Source organism: Rana temporaria, chromosome 6 (genome assembly GCF_905171775.1).
Source record: "Rana temporaria chromosome 6, aRanTem1.1, whole genome shotgun sequence".
Classification (NCBI taxonomy): Eukaryota; Metazoa; Chordata; class Amphibia; order Anura; family Ranidae; genus Rana; species Rana temporaria.
Window position 1 is genome coordinate 140,490,580 of NC_053494.1, and position 16,296 is coordinate 140,506,875.

Sequence of the window (16,296 nt, forward strand, 5' to 3'; positions counted from 1 at the left end):
CCATACACCAGTAGAATCTTGTTTGAAACAATGTGTATCTGGAACACTTAAAAGTAAAATGAGGTCAAATTGGCAATTGTTTTCCACTGTGTAAAAAGGGTGGAGGGTTGGGACTTTAAATGATATGCGTTTTTAGCAGTATGTGATTAAGTATATATATGGAATATAAAAAATGTTTCCATAATAACCAGGCTCAAAATTACCAACCAAAAAAGCACTAAACCAAATTAAACTGTCTAACTGTATGTAATTAAAAACAGAGGTTTAGTTGCATGTATTTGCAAATACCTGGTAAGCTGCAGGCCAAGCGTCAAGGCACTAGCTATGATTTTTAAAGCCTCCTAAAGAGGAGCACAGGCATGCTAATCCATAGATAGGGGGCAGGTGGTAGCCTAGACCTGCCCCTACCTATAGTTGGTCTGGTAAAAGAGAGCACTGGTAGGACCAAAAACAGGAGTGGAACCAATACATGCCTACCAAACCAAAATACCACCAAAATAGGCACGGACCACATCAAACTGGGTCAGCTAGTCAAAAAATGACAATGCATGAATTAACTATTGGTGGTAGATCTGCGGAGGCACTCTGTTCCACTCCTGAAAAACGCCTCTCCATCCCTGTATAATGTTAAAAAAGGTAGAATGGGGTTGGGACTTTGTATGAGGCATGTGATATACACTACCACCATTGTTTTCCACTGTAGTGATGGGGAAAATTGAAGGAGAAGTATGGAAAATAATTTCCAAACAAACAAAATTTGAACTGTGAACGTGGTTTTCATTCTAGAACAATTGTACATATTTTAATAAGAATGTGCATCCCAAGATTGAATGTAAAATTCAGAACATTGCATGACAATCAAACACATTTTTTAGGGTTTTCATGCAAAATTTGCAGAGTCTATATTGATACTATTGGATGTTCTGCCAAATTATTTTTCTAAATTTCCATATGAATGCTCACATAGAATTCTACTGGGGTATGGCCAGTCTTATTATTGAAGCAGGAGATTTCCCTGACAAAATAAGACTGTGCTCATTTAGTGGCTTTAAGCCAAAATATTAATACATCCGCACCGCTCAAATGATTATTTTACTCTCTGATTTGAAAACTACTCAATAAAGTTTTTGTTTAAAAAAACAGAGAAAGACATCTACATTTATATTTAAAACGCCTGTTTCAGTGATTCATATATTTCACAACAGGGCATAATCTCAATGTTTTTGGCCTCTAACGTGACAAGCTTACTCTCTGCGATATGTCATTCTGTCAGTGGATCCACACCGATGACCCTAGATCAAGCGTCACATGACCCAATGTTCAGCTCATAGCCATATGATGGGCAGCTTGATTGTCTTTGCCGCATGCAGAGTAGATAATGAAAGGACAGATGAAAGATAATTATGGGCCATAAAGACAGATTTATACAAACTGCTGGAGCAGCTAATAGAAGGAAACCAGAGAATGAACAGCCTGTGTTTAATGGTTGCCTGACAGTAAGTATTAAACTCAGTTTTGTATTAGAGATTTCATGTGCGTTTAAGAGATTGCACTTTCCTCGAAGGTGAAACAAGGATATGCCATTTTTAAAAGAAAGCACGTGAGAAAAAAGAGGAAATCAAATGTTTAATGAGCTAGACAGGAATGCTTGAACCTATAACATGTGTGGAGTGGAATGCTTTTAATAAAAGCTTGCAGGCTAATAAATGGCTTTCAAAAACCTATTTTTCGGAATCTAACAAAATGTTTTATTTTTCTCCTGAACATCAGCGAAAGCAAACATTGCTGTCCTTTTTTTGGAAACAATGCCCTGTTTATTGTGTCATGATATTAAAGTTGAACTCTGAGTATATTTAAAAAAACATTTAATACAGTTATATATTAATTAAAAAATCATTAATAGCCAGATTCAGATAGACTGGCTTACTTTTGCGGCGGCGTAGCGTATTGCATATACGCTACGCCGCCGTAAGTCAGAGAGGCAAGTGCTGTATTCACAAAGCACTTGCCTCCTAAGTTACGGTGGCGTAGCGTGAATGGGCCGGCGTAAGCACGCCTAATTCAAATGAGGAACAGGGGGGCGTGTTTTATGTAAATTACTCGTGACCCGACGTGATTGACATTTTTTTGATTGACGTGGACATATCCCAGTGTGAGTTGCTCCAAAGTACGCGGCAAGGACGTATTGGTTTCGACGTGAACGTAAATTACGTCCAGCCCCATTCACGGACGACTTACGCAAACGACGTAAAATTTTCAAATTTCGACGCGGGAATGACGGCCATACTTAGCATTGACTAGGCCAGCTATTTGTTTGACTAACTTTACGCCGGAAAACGCCTTACGTAAACGGCATATCTTTACTGCGACGGGCAAGCGTACGTTCGTGAATCTGCGTATCTTGCTGATTTACGCATTCTAGGCGTAAATCAGCGTTCACGCCCCTAGCGGCCGACGGAACTAGACAGCTAAGATACGCGCAGGCCGTCGTATCTTAGCTAGGTTTAAGTGTATCTCAGTTTGAGCATAACTTAAACATACGATGGCTTTGATTCCGAGTTACGACGGCGTATCTACTGATACGCCGGCGTAACTCTTTGTGAATCTAGCCATAAATGTCTTTTTTAACTTGGCTAGAATAAGTCTTTGAATATGTCTACAAATCAACCTCTCTTAAGCCTCATACACACAATCAGACTTCCATCTGACTTTTCCGTGGATTTTTGTCCGAAGGGCGTTGTCCGTGAACTTGGAATGCATACACACGGCAGAACATTTTCAGTCAATATTCACCAAACTACGTGGTTTTTCAGCTCTTTACCGCCACCCTTTGGGCAACTTCTGCTATTGTTGTCTGATGTTTAGCATTGGTTCGGAGCATGCGTGTTTGTACTTTGGATTTTAGTCCGACGGAATTGTGTACTCACGATCGGATAATCCGACGGAACACATGTTTTGTGGAAAAATTTGAGAGCATGCCCAGCCAACATTTGTTGTCCGAAATTCCGACAACAATTGTCCGATGGAGCATACAGACGGTCGGATTGTCCGACAAAACACGTCCGTCAGACAGTTGTTGTCAGAAAATCTGATTGTGTGTATGGGCTTTTATACAGCAGAACTGTACTGGGCTGGGAGAGAGAAGGCAGTACTCTGAGCCAATCAGGCTCTGCTTCCTATGATGAAAAGGAATATAAGTGCAGAATGAGGAAGGATAGAAATTGTAAAAAAAAGGAAAAAAGGTTTAAAAAAAACATGTTTTACATTTTTTTTTTAAATGAATAAAATATTATTCATTTATTTTAACATACTGCCACCAGTCAATATCCCTGATTACTGCCACACCAGTCATATGATGATGCTGTAAGGCAACAAAAAATTGATTTTTTTTTTAAAAAAAAATTATTTAAAAAAAAAAAGAAAACATGTTTTAATTTTTTTTTAAATTAATAAAATATTATTAATTTATTTTAACATACTGCCACCAGTCAATATCCCTGATCACTGCCACACCAGTCATATGATGATGCTGTAGTGCATTGACAGTATGTTAAAAAAAATAAGGCCGTCAGTACATCAGGATTGATAAACTTTCAAATATTTACATACTGTATAGTTTGCAGATGCTATAACTTTCACACAAATTAATTAATATGCCCTTATTAGGATTTTTTTTTTACCAAAGATAAGTAGCAGAATAAATTTTGGCCTAAATTTATGAAGACAAAATGTGGTTTATAACAGAAATTAGAAAATATGGGGGGGGTTGGTCTTTTTCATTTAAAAACCCAGCGCTGATCAAATACCATCAAAAGAAAGCACTGTTTGTGTGAAAAGGAATAATATAAATTTCATTTACATGAAGTTTTGCATGACCACGCAATTGTCAGTTAAAGTAGCACAGAGCTGTACAACAAAAAATAGCATGGTTATGAAGGGGTTAAAACCTTCCAACGGTCAAGTGGTTAATAAAAAAAAAATGCCTTTAGAATCACTTTAAGCAAGGTTTGTGAACTTGGGGCCAGATTCACCAAAGAGATACGACGGCGTATCTCCTGATACGACAGCGTATCTCCTGATACGCCGTTGTATCTCTAAAAAACCATTGTCGTATCTATGCGCCTGATTCATAGAATCAGGTTACGCATAGATAGCCCTAAGATCCGACAGGTGTATGTGACTTACACCGTCGGATCTTAGGCTGCAATTCTAGGCCGGCCGCTAGGTGGCGATTCCATTGCGGTCGGCGTAGAATATGCAAATGACTAGTTACGCCGATTACGTCGCGTAAAACTATGCATGCCCTCTAGGTGGTCTAACCAATGTAAAGTATGGCCGTCGTTCCCGCGTCTAATTTTTAAATTTCACGTCGTTTGCGTAAGTCGTCCGTGAATGGCGCTGGACGCCATTTCCGTTAACGTCGAAACCAATGACGTCCTTACGACGTCATTTAGCGCAATGCACGCCGGGAAATTTTAGGGACGGAGCATGTGCAGTACGTTCGGCGTGGGAACACGCCTAATTTAAATGGTCCCCGCCCTATTTAAATTAGGTGGGCTTGCGCCGGGCAGATTTACGCTACGCCACCGCAAGTTTACAGGTAAGTGCTTTGTGAATCAAGCACTAACGCTGTAAACTTGCGGCGGTGTAACGTAAATGGGATACGTTACGCCGCCGCAGCGTAACGTATTTGTATGTGAATCTGGCCCATGTTCACTAACTGAGCCTGGGCAGATTCATTTATGACCAGGGTTGACATACCGATCGTTCTCTAATTATGTACAATTTTCATTTTCTTAGTTTGAAGCTTTTTTTTTTGCTTCATTTTAATTTTATAGTTCATTAAAAAAAACACACTGAACAAAGGGATACAAAATAGATGTCTAAACTGTATAGTGTGGCAAAATTTGTGCCAAAGTCAAGCTTCACTTCTTCCTCATAACATGCATTGTAAGATCTGAAATTACAAGCTCATAATAAGGTTTGTACTGTTTGAAGAATCAAAGTAAACACTGGGAAGCAACTGACTGTCTCACCATTACATTATAATTTTCCAGCAAGTTAGTCATAGGAAATAACTCTCATTAGACATGCTGTAATTTCTTTCTGATTCTTGGGATGCTTGGGAATTATCCTGTCTGGTCAGTTACAATTACAAGCTACAACAGAATGTGTTTCAACAGTCAGTGTTTAAGATAATTAATAAGCACTTGGAAGTCTGCATGACTGTGTCTGGTCGGGAAAAAAAAATGCTACTTTCCTTCACTATGCTGTGTAAGTAATGAATTATACAGACAAAACAACATTTAAAAACAATGGAAAAAAAGCTTAAAAAGCATAATCCACCTGTAACCACATAGTTGAATCCCCTACACCACCCCCATTACCTTTACCCCCCTTACCTACTGAATCATGGGGTTCATATAAATAAAACATTCATAAAAGTTCAATGAAGATGATCAGTTGATAGCATAGAATCCCCACACCAGCTTCTGTGAGGCGTCTCTGATGATGTCAGATTGTGACGAAACGTCAGGGAAAGAAACAGCGGGACTTGGGATGCATGATGTAAGCACACTGTACGACACTGCCATCTTTGAATTTTGTTTGTTGGGGCTTTTTTTAAACCGAATTGCATGTGAGTTTATTACTTGGTATTAAAAATCAACTTATGATTATAAGACCTTTTGCACTATGGCACTTGTATTTGCACCCTTATAAGGTAATAACTGAAGGAGCTCGATGATTGTATAACTGGAGGTGCATGTCTTTTTGGAAGTGTTTGATGAATCTCCCACAGCAAACAGCCATAGATGAGAGGATATTGCTTGGAGTCCAGTTGAAGCTTTAATTTATGCTTACTGCTGGGCTCTGATGAAGAGGCTTAGAGCTTCGAAACGCGTCAGCCGGAGGTGACCCTTTTCACTTTCTCTATGACTGATCGGAGTGTGGTTCGAGGTCTTCCCACTACAGCTTATGAAGCTTTACTGCAATTCTTTCTACTACACTTGTGAGTAGGCCCTGTATATATATTTTAATTAATTAAAATCTTTTAACGGTAATACACTAGGCTGGTGCGCCTTTGTTTTCTTTTCTCTTGAAGCTTTAATTTATATCTGGCTTTTATTTCAACATTGCCTAGACATCTTTATAACTTGAGGGCCTACTTCCTCTGGTAAGCAAATTTGCTTAATCACTGTGTTGAGTGTGTGTGTACATCTATTGCACAGAAGCTGGTGTGGAGATTCTACGCTATCAACTGATCATCTTCATTAGACTTTTATGAATGATTTATTTTGTAGTTGACAGTTTACTTCCTTCAGCCCTGTAACAGAAGATCCATAACTCCTCACACACCTAGGGATGGGATGTAAACAACACAGGAGCTTGTGCATTGTGCTGACAGATTGGTTGCCAGATCATGGTTGCAATGCTCTGCAGGCTTTAAAGCAGCGTTCCACCCAAAAGTGGAAGCTCTGCTTATCTGCCTCCTCCTTCCCTCCGGTGCCACATTTGGCACCTTTTGGAGGGGACGGGGGAGCGGGTACCTGCTTTTCACTGTCAGTTTCCCATACCACGAATGGCAGAGGCAGCACCCAAGAGCCAATGGACACATCAGCTGGGGTGCCAACATCGCATGAGGCAGCTGAGTTGGGCCCCACAACAATGCAAGGGCCTTGAAGACGGCCTGGCAGGGGTGCCCTTACCCTAACCCTAAAAGAAGGGGGGGTTGGCATCTTTTCCCTGGGCGCTCGATGGCCTTGTCCCGGTACTACCAACACCCCTGCTGAGTCAGAGCTAGAGATATCCAATCAGTAGGGAACATACACCTTTCCGGAGAACAAAGTTATAGGTCTAACTCAGCAAAGGACACACCAGACTCCTGCAATTAGACCACTGCTTCAAAAGAGAACAATCCAAAGGGAAGGGAAAGTCACACTTTGACAGTTGCCACTGGTACAAGTGTCACCAACCTCAGATTGCCCTCTACTCTATTCCTCTAGAAATGCATAGTGGGGCTTGTAGAATAACATGTATTTTAAATTGCATATTGATGAAGCTTCCCATAATAGGAATTTAGTACTCAGGAATATTTTAATACATTGAAGTACTATGTTACCTTTATATCCTAACCGGTGGAACATTGTGATTCCTCATTAATGGAAATTACATGCTGATGCGTTTCTCGTCATTAAAGGTTCTGCATTTTCTGTAATGATTGATGCCAGTTCATTGTGTATACAAAAGGGGATGATTATGTCAGAGTCACTTGTCAGATTAAACACTCCATTGTCTGCAATGTATTGATTTGTTCTAAATTACAGATCACATTGACATGAAATTATTAATGCATTATTTCTTGAATAGGAAAAACATCCTCAAAGTGAATAAATGATATACTTTAAAATGTGGTCTAAGAAATTGCTGGGCTTTTAATATGCTCTTGTGCATAAAAGGTTTCCTGCTATCTTCACATGTTGGATGAAGATAGTCCCCTGCATTGTAGGGATCATGTGTGATTCATGTTTTAGTGGATCAGTACTTTGCAGCAGCTGTATCTCACCACAGCACAGAGAAGGTAGCAGCACTAGTATTTTCAATATGTGTAGCACACCAGAGTTAAATTACTGATAGGCATAAGGTAATATGTCAGAGTTGCAGTCAGGAGTTAGGGTTGACACAAGGAGGTCTACCGGTATATAAATATATATATATAAAAATAATCATTGAGCGAATGTCTCAAGTATAATAATCCCTGTATTTTGCATAATAAGTTTATTTCCTATGATCATCAGCTCCAACTAGTGGTCATAATTTGGTGTTTCTCTGATTAAATAATTTCAGGAAATGATGGCTGGTAGATAAAGCTGATTATAGGAAATATGCTTCTTGGGCAAAATATGGTATTTATTTGTGATGGCTGTGGGAATGTTTGAGACATCTGCACAACATAGTGACTAATTTTATGACAAGGCCCTACAGGCAAATGCTGGGCTTGGGCTAAAGCCGGGTACAAACTATTCATCTTTTTTTCGTTCAACTCTGTGTACTACAGCAGTGGTCCCCAACCTTTTTGGCACCGGGGACCAGCTGCGTGGACAAAATTTTGCCAAGGCCCGGTTGGGGGGAGGTTGGGGATGGCATGCGGGGGGTAAGCGATTTTTCGCGGGCAATTTGTCAGCGCATTATTTCTATTACATTGTAGTAATAAATGAAATAGTTAAACCCACCATAATGCAGAATCAGTGGCAGCCTACCCCCCACATTACATTCCCAACCTCCACTTTAATATCCTCAGCCCCCCTCATATGACAGTTTTTGGTCACCCCAATTTAACTTCTTCAGGCCCCCCCACATTACAGTCCTCAGTCCCCACACTCCAGTCTCGGTCCCCCCCTCCCTCCACACTCCAGTGCTCAGCTCCTCTTTAATGTCCTCAGCCCCTCCCCCCCACATCACAGCAATCCTGAGGCTCGGATTCCCCCCCCCCCCACATTCAGATATTAGCGCTTTACTTCACCCCCTCACCAGTGCTGGGACTAGGTCATCCAGCGCCCAGGGCGAAGATGGCAAAGTGCGCTCCTCGAACTTGAGCCCCTTTCACACGGGCTTTCCGATCAGGTCTGTCTGTCAGTTTTTCAGGCGGACCTGATCGGAACCTCCATTCACTCCTATGAAGCAGCACAATTTTGTGCATGATCCTGACTGCGCGTGAACCTAGCCTTATAGCGGTTTCACACTGGTGCGCTGTGGTTTGACCACGGTGCGATTTGTATGTGTGATTTACTTGCAGTTTTAGGTGTGCTCCTGTTGAATTCTAGTGGACTGTGTGTTTTCTGATTGCACATCAAGGATGCAGCATGCAAGTCTGAGATTTGCTTTCATGAAAACAGTCTAATAGAATTGAATGGGAGTGCACCTAAAACTGTGGGTAAACTGCATATACAATCGCACTGTGGCCAGACCACAGCACACCAGTGTGAATCTACTATTGGCACCCGTTCACATTGACTGTGGCTTTGAAATTGTGCGACCTAACCTGAAAATGGCACAATTTTAGAGCCGCATCTCAGTGTGACTTTGGGTTGCAACTTTGAAGACATCTGTGTGGCTTCATTCACAGATGTCTATTGAAGTCGCACCCTAAATCGCATGTACTACTTTTTCAAATTGATGCAGCGACTCAAAGTTGGCGTTGCATTGATTTGAACACTGCCTTGCTGGCAATAGGATGTGACTTGTCAAACTGCATGACAAATTGCTTCAATGGAAGGAGGGGGGGGGGGGCTAAGAGATTAGAAAAGAGAGAATTGGTGAGGAGGTTGGGGTGGTAAAAGTATGTGCTAATGACTTCATTAGTGACAGAATGCAGAGAATGTGCTAGGCTGCATAGTGAGTACAGGACAATTATGAGAGCTAAGAGCAAACTGGGATGGAAAGGGTGTAAGATCTCTGTCTGGAATGCTGAGCTGAGACGGCAGGCAGCATGGTGAAGATTTATGGAGGGACAGCAGATAAAAGACCACGGAGAAGGGGAAAAAATGAACTAAGCAGGGGAGCGAGGAGGATAGGTGCCGAGTGACTTACTGTGTGATGGTGCAGATAAGGCAGAGAGAAGTGTAGACGGGGAGGAGCGGAGATGAGCTGCTGACCACAGTGAAAGTAACAGGGAAGAAGGTGAAGTGACCCGGGAAGGAGAGCAAGTTGAGGGCGGAAGTGCAGCTTGCTTGAGGAGAGTTGGCAGCAGTAAACAGAGAATAGTGGAGTTGGCTGATTGGCTGCTAGGATGAAGGACAGTCCTAGCAGCCAATCGCCTGTGTGATAATCTCGGGCAGCTCCGCCTTCCACCCAGAATTGTTCCGCCTCCTGCTGTCGGCTCTGTGAGGATTACAGAGCGACGGCAGGAGGAAGAAAAGTGTCATGCCGCCTGCTAGCACCCGCGGCCCGGCTGCAGAAGTGCTGCGGCCCGGTAGTGGGCCGCGGACCGGGGGTTGACGACCACTGTACTACAGTATATACCATCACTCCTCTCTCCTGAAGCTGCCCAATCATGTGACCAGACCGGGGTGCCCTGAGAATAATGAGCATCTTCTTTCTACCGGGTAGTTAGAATAGGAGTTAGGAGGTGGGTGGGAGTTGTTTTAGGCTTAGTTACAGCAAGCCTGGACTGTCACTCTATTTTAAAGGTATTTGTGGATGATTATTTTTAAAAGTTAAATCCAGAAAAACTTTAAATTCAGGATTAGAACCCCCTGTCACATTTTACTGCATTCCTGGCCTCTGCACTTCCAGTCATGGTGACTACTATTTTACCACACAGGAAGTGAGGAATGATCTGCAGTGGGGACACAGACACTAATAAAATGATGATGAGGATTTCCAGGCTTTGAAAACTTGATTAAAAAAGTATATGTATATATATATATGAATGTGTGCGTTTGTATATATAAATTATATATATATATACCGGTACATATATATATATATATATATATATATATATATATATATACTTACACATCTACATCTGTCTGTTAAAATTTTTTTCCCTCACCTGTATTTTGAAACCTTTATTATCTACACATTAATGTCTCCAAGGGAGCCCCCAATAATGCTCTATCCAAAAAAGTTTTTGGTAGACATGCACTTTAATATGTTTTTGTCATTAAAAGACCAATACTAGCCTTCCAATATTTCTGAACAAACCTGCAATTTTACCAATTGGTTTAGTACCCCAACTATGTTCGCAAGCTATAAGCCTGATTATCTTTCAAAAATTCCATGAATTTCAATTAATCCATGGGAGAGAAGATGCAGTATGATTAGTGGCTTTAACAGCCTTTTGATCACCTCTTACCTAGTGCAGGTTGCAGTACTTCTGCCCGCTGGGAGACTACTTTTGTTTTCACTCTCATTCTGACTGGATGCATTTTCTCCAAAAACATTCAGCAGGGAACATTTCTGAGGTTACATGACTAAAATAGGAGCTCTTCAAGTTCTTTGTCTTGTTCATAAAATGAGCAGTACATATTTATACTTGGGGGGGGGGGGGGGTTCTGACCCCAGTCTGTCTTTCAGATTTCACTTCTCGTTTGCTTTCGCTCACTTCAGCTTGTTACCTGTTCCTGATTATCTGTGGCTAGCCCTAACCTCTGTGTGTTGGATGATTCTGCCAAAACCTTTCTAGCCTAAAAGTGGGTTGTTTTATGTATTTGTCAATTTGGGGCCCTGACTTGGTCCGCTGTCACCATTGGTCGAATCCTAAGGTCATGGCCTGAAAGAATCAAACCTGTGTCTGAGGCACAAGGCGATCATCAAGGGGCAAATAGGCTTGCCATATAGGTTTGTGTAAAACTGAGAAATGAGCACAAACAGGAACTCATCAAAAATTGGTTACACCGATGACTTATATTTTAACAACCATACTTGTCAATGTGCAACACACTGCTCAGCCTTTAAACCATTCTTAACAATTTTGTGAAGTGGTTGACATAGCTTAAACCATTCTCTAGCAATACCCATAGGCATGTATATTAATCTTCCCAAAGAAGACATCTAAAAGATTATTGAAGTTGTTGACACTCTCAGCTAGAATCACTTCCTGGGGGTGGGAGTTCCACATTTTCCCTGCTCCAACAGGATAGAACCCTTTCTGAAATCTAAGGTTAAACCCCTGTCTTCTAACCTCAAATTGTGGCTGTGTGTTCTCTACAGATACCTTAGAGTAAAAACGTATTACAGTTACTGAAGTCACCTTTTATATATTATTTTTTATATATTTGTACATTGTAATGATATACCTTTAAGCACCTCTTTTCCAGAGTGAATAACTATATTCTATGTAATCAATCCCCATAGCTTAGGCCCCCATTTATTCATTTTGTTGCCCTTTTGATGAACTTCTAAATCAACATTGTTTTCCTGAGGATCGGTGACCAAAACTAAACTGCATTCCAAGATGATGCCAAACCAGTGTTTCATAGAATTCTTGTTGTATCTCTGGAATGTATGCCCTATATTATGCACAAGGGTTAATAGCTAGCTTTGCTGATTCTCCAACCTCTATATCATTAATAAACAAATTAAACAGCATTAGCTCCAAGATAGAACTCTGGGCACACCACTCACAACCATTCAGAGTATGAGCTATTTATAGTGATAAATTACTCATTCTCTGAACTGCTCACTCTCTGGAATAGCTCACTCTCTGGGCCCGTTTATGTAACCAGTTGTCTATCTATATACATATAAAATAAAGTTTAAACATTTTCAGTATCAAGGTACAGTATCAAATGTTTTTTCAAAATCCAGATATTCTACATTTACTGGTGTTCCACCATCTAATTTCTCACTTACTTCCTCATAGAATGATAACAGGCTGGTTTTACAAGAATGGTATTTTAAAAATCCATGCTGGTTATCGCATACTGTATGATACGTTTTTTACAGACAACTTTCTGAATAGAGACCATTATTATTCCCTCAAATACTTGACATACTATTAATGTTAGGCTGATTAGTATACATCTCATTTTTTTGTAGGCAGCTAGACCAAAACATAGCTGAGGATTAAGATTTGAGATTACTTTTTCTTTGCAGAAAGGCAAACATTTATTTACCTTGCTAAAAGTCTGAGCCAAATCTATAATAATGTCATTTTTTCATATATTTACATCAAACAGTGTTACTTACATCCATGAATTCTGCATTGGCTTTAGGTCCAGTTGTTTCAATCAAGATTTTAATGGCCACAGGGATTTTTACTGTCTCCCCTTCTGGAACCCAGATACCCTAGACAATAAAGAATTGGTAATTTAGTACAGAGCATATATGAATGTTATGTTTTTGATCGTGATGAAGACCAAAGACCTTCATTATAAGTGTTACTGCTCATACTTTGCTTTTTCAGGTACCCATAATAATGCAAAATAGTCATGATACAATAATATCAACTCTTAAAAAATATTGTTTGATATCTGTCTCCTTATCACTCATCTGCTTTTCTGAAAAAAATACAAATGGAAACACCAGGTAATTTTATGGCATACAGCATCCTTAACATTTCCACAGACATGCATGTGAAAACTATAGGCATTTCAAATAACAGGGATACTGGAGAGACAAAGCCTTACAAGAATCAGTCTTCTCAAATTTAGGTCGTGCTTCATTGAGCTTCTAGGAGCTATCCTGACAGTTCACTTCAAATTCCAAATCTGACGAAGAGATTTTTGTGACGTTTCTGATCTTGATTGGGTAAATTAAGTGAACACTAATTTAACAAAACTCCAGTAAATTAGTAAATCAGACCATAACCCTGGTAAGGTCACACAGTTTAGACAGCTATGAAACCAAAGATGACTGATACAAAATTATGTATCAAAATCTCTTCCACTGCAGCAAGACCAAAATCAGATGTAGCCTTGGTTAGGCTGAATTTTGTTTTGGCTCTGCTGTGCTCAGTGGAGCAGCAATCTAGGTCTGATCAGGTTCCCCTAAGCTTGGTGGTTGATTCCCCATGTCTGCCTCTAGAGAAATCTACTAGAGACAGAGTAGAAGGATCAGCTACTGAAGTTATCAATATTTGACCTCAGCCAATTCCTTGGCAGAGCACCCAGAAGTTGGCTGAGAGGGAAGATAAATGTTCGGGAGGCTTGCTTAGAGTGTCTTTTTGTCCTGGAGCTGCTGTCCCTGGGATGTAGCCTGTGTGTTGCAGAGCTGATGTTGGGCCTCAGCATGTGCTTGGCTGAGGGCTGGAAGGAATCTGGATTGAAAGAAGTTTGTGGGAGGGCATCACCTGTGGAAGGTGTTCTAAACAGGGATCCTAATACTATCAATATGTCTTAATTTTGATGAAGGAAATAAACCAAATACATGTGAATATGGATTAATGTTGACATTGAAGATGTACAATCAAAAACAACAAAAATACTAGTAATAATGGTAATCAGAATAATAAAAATAACTGCAGAAGTAGCTACAAATCATAGGGAAGGGGGTGAAGTCTGGTAAGAGATGAGTATGGTAAAGGGGGGGGGGAGTGTAGAGAGCAGGGAGGTAGGTAGGTATGACAACCTACAAATGTGTTTGTACGCATGAAGATACAGAAATAAACATTGCAAGCTATTATTTATGTGTTTAAAATTGAAGATTAAGATGACTAGTCCTTCCAAATGCCATGGAGGAGAAGCAATAGACTCTGGAGTGTGATGTGGAATGGGATTACAAGTTCACTCTCTGAGTGTGGAGAATAGAATGCTTGGAAAACAAGGCGACTTTAACAAACAGTATATGACTGGCTCTTGAAATTTGATTAATGCATCACAGCAGCACTTCAGAAGAGGGAAGTATACTCTATAGGAAAAACATAAGAGAGAATAAGGTGCTTCTAAGCTCAGTAATACAACACTTTAATGACAAGGGAGGGCTAAAAACACTTATAAGGTGGAAGTGAAAAACAGACATATCAATGAATCTTTAACATCCAGCAGGATGCCTCCTGGGAGTAAAGACAGCTGGAGGTGGAAATCCCAGCAGACCAAAGGTGGGAAACACTGTGTCTCTGATCCAGGAGGGAAAGCCATGCTGTTCCATGCTGGCCCTAACCGCATGGCTCTCCCTCCTGAATAAGAGACACAGTGTTTGCAACTGCTGGTTGGCTGAAATCTCCACCTGCAGCTGTCTGTACTCCCAGCAGGCATTCCACTTGACGTTTTGGATTCATTGATATGTCCGTTTTTCATTTCCATCTTGTAAATATTTGTAATCCTTCCTTGCCATTAAATGTTTTAATACTGCACTTAGAAGTGCCCTATTCTCTGCTTTGTGTTCAATCTATGATTCTAGGATAGGGACAAGTTTTAGGAGGGATGACAGATCCAAGTTTAATACCCTTAATCGGAGAGTTAGTGGGTTATTCATTAGAGACAGAATTTCTTCAGGTAGGCCGGACTTCGAAAAGGGTGCGACACGATACAGGGCTTGTCATATTTGGAGACTTTAACGAGTATTTAGTGCTCAGCTCTTGAAAGGAGTGTAAGCCGTTGGCAGAATACAATTGTGCTAAAGTTGTTCTAATACCCTCTGTTGCGTCGGAGAGAGTGGATCAGGCGGAAAAGTCAGATCACACCCAGGCTCCGGCCCTAAACAGGAATCCTTTCAGCACAGAAGAGTGTTGCATGGAAGGTGATGGGGAACAGCTGTCTTTGGTCATTGTGAGTAGGACCCTTTTGCTTAAGACTCCAGGTGTGCATGTGCTTTAGGAGTTAAATGCCAGACATTGCTGCAAGGACTGGGACTGCTCATTAAAAGTCTCAGATTAGCAGGCTATCCCCTCTACCTCCAATGAAGGCTACTGCTAGAGGTAAAAATACTGTATGTATTGTTCCAAGCAACCCAGTATATGTATGCCGTCTCACTCATGGGCATTCACAATTTTCAACCGTAAATGTTCACAGTGCACAGATTGTTAAGAAAAATGTTAGTTTGAGACATACCTGAAGTCATTATGCACCTTCGGCGCCCAGCCTTCTGATTTTCACAGCAGCAACTTTATTGTTAAACCCTTTTTTGTCTATTTTTACTTGACCCTTTTCCATTTTAACAGTTTACTTGCACTAAGTAGTTATTTTCTATTGTACTAACTCCAGGCAGTTCAAACTCCAGGCAGCTTTTTTTTTTTTTTTGCATTTCTAAAAGTGCTTAAGATCCGCAGCTCAGTCAAAATCATAAAAAAAGAATGTCAAAAATGTTCTTAATGTTTATCTGTATTTATCAGGAAAGATGGTCTCCAAGGTATTAATTCAAAAACTTAAACAGGTGAATTTTTTTAATGTAACACAAATAATAGTAATGTGACAGTACCAGGATTCTAAATCAGTCAGGTTGAGGGGCTTCAAAATGCCTATTTCATTCAGAGGAAACTGAGTTTGCAGTTTCCCCAGTGGTTGGTAAAACCCAGTTGGAGACCTGGAGCCCAGAGATTTCATAGAGGTTTGGGAGGGAGGAAATCTCCAAAACTGGGACCAGGATTTGCAGACAAACAGCACATTGTTGTCACTGGTGTTCATCTGATGGTCTGGGACCTGACGGTAGATCTCTCCCAAGAAGTTGGAGTGGTTGCAAGATAGCAGCCAGGAGTTTGCATATCTATATGGTGCAGTTTGTGATAAAACAGACACAAGGCCCAAGCCTGGAGGCTTGAGCAGCCAGAAGGAGAGCTGATAGAGGTACAGAGTTTGTACCTGACAGGATGCAAAGCACATGGACTGAGCAGTGGGGCTGCTAATAGGAGCCAAG

General features: G+C 40.7%; 1 protein-coding gene across 1 annotated transcript in view; it reads right to left on the reverse strand.

The window, feature by feature from the left end:
* The window catches only part of ERBB4 (erb-b2 receptor tyrosine kinase 4), a 1,211,692-nt gene that overhangs the window by 192,041 nt on the left and 1,003,355 nt on the right, over window positions 1-16,296 (reverse strand). The window contains exon 19 of the mRNA XM_040358486.1: window positions 12,694-12,792. Coding sequence (XP_040214420.1) covers window positions 12,694-12,792 — 99 coding nt within the window. The remainder of the gene's footprint in view (window positions 1-12,693; window positions 12,793-16,296) is intronic.